At 32.8% G+C, this 3,053-nt stretch overlaps 1 protein-coding gene across 1 annotated transcript; it reads right to left on the reverse strand.

The window, feature by feature from the left end:
• Positions 1–488: 488 nt before the first annotated feature.
• Positions 489–2,622, reverse strand: Phum_PHUM333340 (runx1, putative; the record flags this gene model as incomplete). Its single annotated transcript, XM_002427580.1, has 4 exons — positions 489–550; positions 718–834; positions 920–1,033; positions 2,265–2,622. The coding sequence occupies 4 exons, from the start codon at positions 2,620–2,622 to the stop codon at positions 489–491; spliced, it is 651 nt and encodes a 216-aa protein (XP_002427625.1).
• Between the last annotated feature and the right edge of the window lie 431 nt (positions 2,623–3,053).

Genomic DNA, 3,053 nt, shown 5'->3' on the forward strand with positions numbered 1-3,053 from the left:
ATGTATAATTAATAATAATATATGTACAGCAGAGTACTCACGTGAGGAAAATTGTAACTAAACCACCAAAATATAAATTAATATATATGTAAAAATAGAAAACTCTGCCATCGGGTGAATATTTTCCGTACTAAAATTTACAGAAAATTAATTTTAATAATAATAATAATAATTTTTTTTGTTTGCATTTTTTATTAATTATGCTAAACAATAAAATTAAAAATTAATGTTAAAAAAAAAATCAATGAATCAATTAACGTTGGCTTAAAAAGGACTCGAGTACGAAAAAAAATACCCTCTCCAGCTAGAGAGGAAAAAGAGAAAAAAATGAAAATGAACCTTGGAAAATTATTATCCTATTTTGAAATATAGCTCTAAATATTCCCTTGGAGCCGCATTTATATCCCCAGAAAAGTTATGTTTCAAAATAATCCTCTCAAGTTCCAATGTAATCCTTTTTGATAACTTAAATACCTTTTCGATTATTTCTATTTTCCTTTTCTTATAACGAAAATTTTAATGGATGGAAGCTTAAAGGTAAAAACTTTTACTATAAAAGTAAAAAAAAAAATTATTTATGTAATTATATTATTTTTCTTTTTTCGTCCCTCCCCTACCCCACCCTTCCCCACACCAGATTTTCCACTTGATATTTTTTTTTTAAATTTTTAGTCAAGCACAAAGAGAGAGAGAGAGAAAAAGAGAAAAAAATTTTACCTGGTAATTTAAATGGTAATGAACCAACCATCGGATCGGTTATTCTTTGTGGATCCAGTGGATTTCCAAAATGAAAAGGTCTCGGACCAAAATGAAACGGATGAAATTGTTGATGTCCTAAAACAATAATAATAATAATGATTTTTTTAAAAATAAATTCTATGAGAAAAAAAAGGTTCGGATCTTTTAATGTTTAACTTACTTGTTTTCGATCTGGGTTCTCTTGGACCATCGACGGTAACTTTAATTGCTTTTGCATATGTAGCCACTTGAGGAGGAGAACTATTTATTATTATTGTAAGTGTGAAACTTTTACCTGGACGAGAGCAAAAAAAAAAAAATTATTATTATTTTTTTTGTTCCATTCGGCCACGAACAAACGATAAAATAAAAATTTACGAAAAAAAAGGAAAAATGAGGGCCGTAAAAAAAAAAAAAAAAAACTCGGTGTAAGAAATTTCCCTTGAGACAATTGAATATAAAAAAAAGAAAAAATAAAAAATTTATTTTCATGTCTTGTTTTAATTTCATATTTTGGTTAAAAAAATTTTTAAACAATATTTTATGCGTGGGTGTAAAAAAAAAAATAAAAATCGAATCGTAGGTAATAAAAAAAACAACAACAAATAAAATATTTGATTAAAATCTTGTTATGATAATTATGATAGTATTTTATAGACAATAAAAAAAAAATTAAATGTAATTAATTACGTGAAAAGTGATCATTATTATTATTAATAAAAATTTTCTCATTTTCCTCACACACACACACACTACAAACGAGAAGTCAATTACACGGATTTGTGTGTGTGCGTGAGTGCGTGTGAAACAAAATAAAGTGCGCCAAATTTTTGGGTTTCATTACTAATTACTCCATCTTTTTTTTTTTTGTTTACTTAATGTCAAAATTTCTGATGTTTGTCAATTAAAAGTTTAGGAAAAAATTTTATTCGTTAATCTGACATGGCACCTGTTGGAAAATTTTGTTTTTTTTCTTTTGAGTTTTCATCCAAAGTTTTTATGACTCGTTTTAATAAGAAAAATGTAAAAAACCTTTTTCTTGCTTTCTATATAAAAAAAACTATGTAATAATAAAAAAAGAAAGAAAAATGAAAATTTCTGCAGCAAATGCTACTGCTGCTGTTGCTGCCGCTGCTGCTACTAAATTTTTAATATTTTTTTCTTTTTTGATCATCAATAAAACAGTGGTGGTGGAAACGTTGTTGTTTTTTTTTTATTTTTTTCTTTTATTTGCCAAGCTTCCCCTTCATCGAATGAAACCCTAGCATTTATTTTTGATTTAGAATCAAGAAAAAAAAAACCCCCATCGAGAAATAAACTGCAATCAAAAGACACGTCGATGTTGGCTTCCCTTAGTCATTTACCAGCTTCCCTTAACTAAAGTCAACCTAAACTGATTAAATTCTCTTAAAACTTACACCATTTTTTTCAAAAAAAAAAATCACTTATTTTTACTGTAATTTTGTTTTCATTTATGAAAAATTACGGTGGAAAATGTAAAAGAAGATAAAAAGATGTCGTCTTACCTCTTCCGCTCCTTCCCACGAATCTTAAATCGTTAAATTTGGCCACTTGATTCTTCATGACCGCCGTACAATTTCTTAACTCCCCGCAAAAATTTTCGTCATTTCCGGCCCTGACCGTAACCAACGTACCGTCGAGTACTTCACCCAATGCTACCACTTTAAACGCTACCGGTAATGTTTTATTCGAACGCCAGTGGGGCGGAAGCATAGTGCACACCAAGTGCGGACTCCCGGTCCTGACCAATTCTCCGGGGTGCTCCGCCAGCAGACCATCCAGAGTTCTTTCGGCAAGAGCTTCCGCCGTCAGCACGTGGTAGTCCGCGGGACTCGACCCATCTACATCCGTCCCGGGGTGCATCCGCATCCGCCTTCGCTTCGGACTATATGGAACCGTTCAAAGTATCGACGGCATCACACGTTTTTTTTTTTTTAATCGACCAGTAAGTGAAAGCAATAAAACCGCCAATCTTGTTCGCACCGCGACCGTTTCGGCTCTGATGTGGGCACGGCTTCGCCACACCGCAACCGAAATAAGGGGTGCGAGAGGCTGTCGAAAACGAAAAGCCCACCGCGAGGAAGGGGGGGGGAGGGTTCGAGAGTTCTTTTTCTTTCTTTTTTTTTTTCTTTTATTTTTCGCGACATAAAAATGAAAAAAAAGCTCATGCGAAGTGAGTTGCATGCGCGTCGAGCACCTCGCACTGTCAATCTGTGTAGCCCTCGCCCCTCCGTAGCCCCGACCGAAAAGAAACTAAAAAACTTTTTCCGGAGAAAACATCTTGGAAAAATAAC

The sequence above is a fragment of the Pediculus humanus genome, genomic scaffold, assembly GCF_000006295.1.
Source record: "Pediculus humanus corporis 1103172107737 genomic scaffold, whole genome shotgun sequence".
NCBI lineage: Eukaryota > Metazoa > Arthropoda > Insecta > Psocodea > Pediculidae > Pediculus > Pediculus humanus.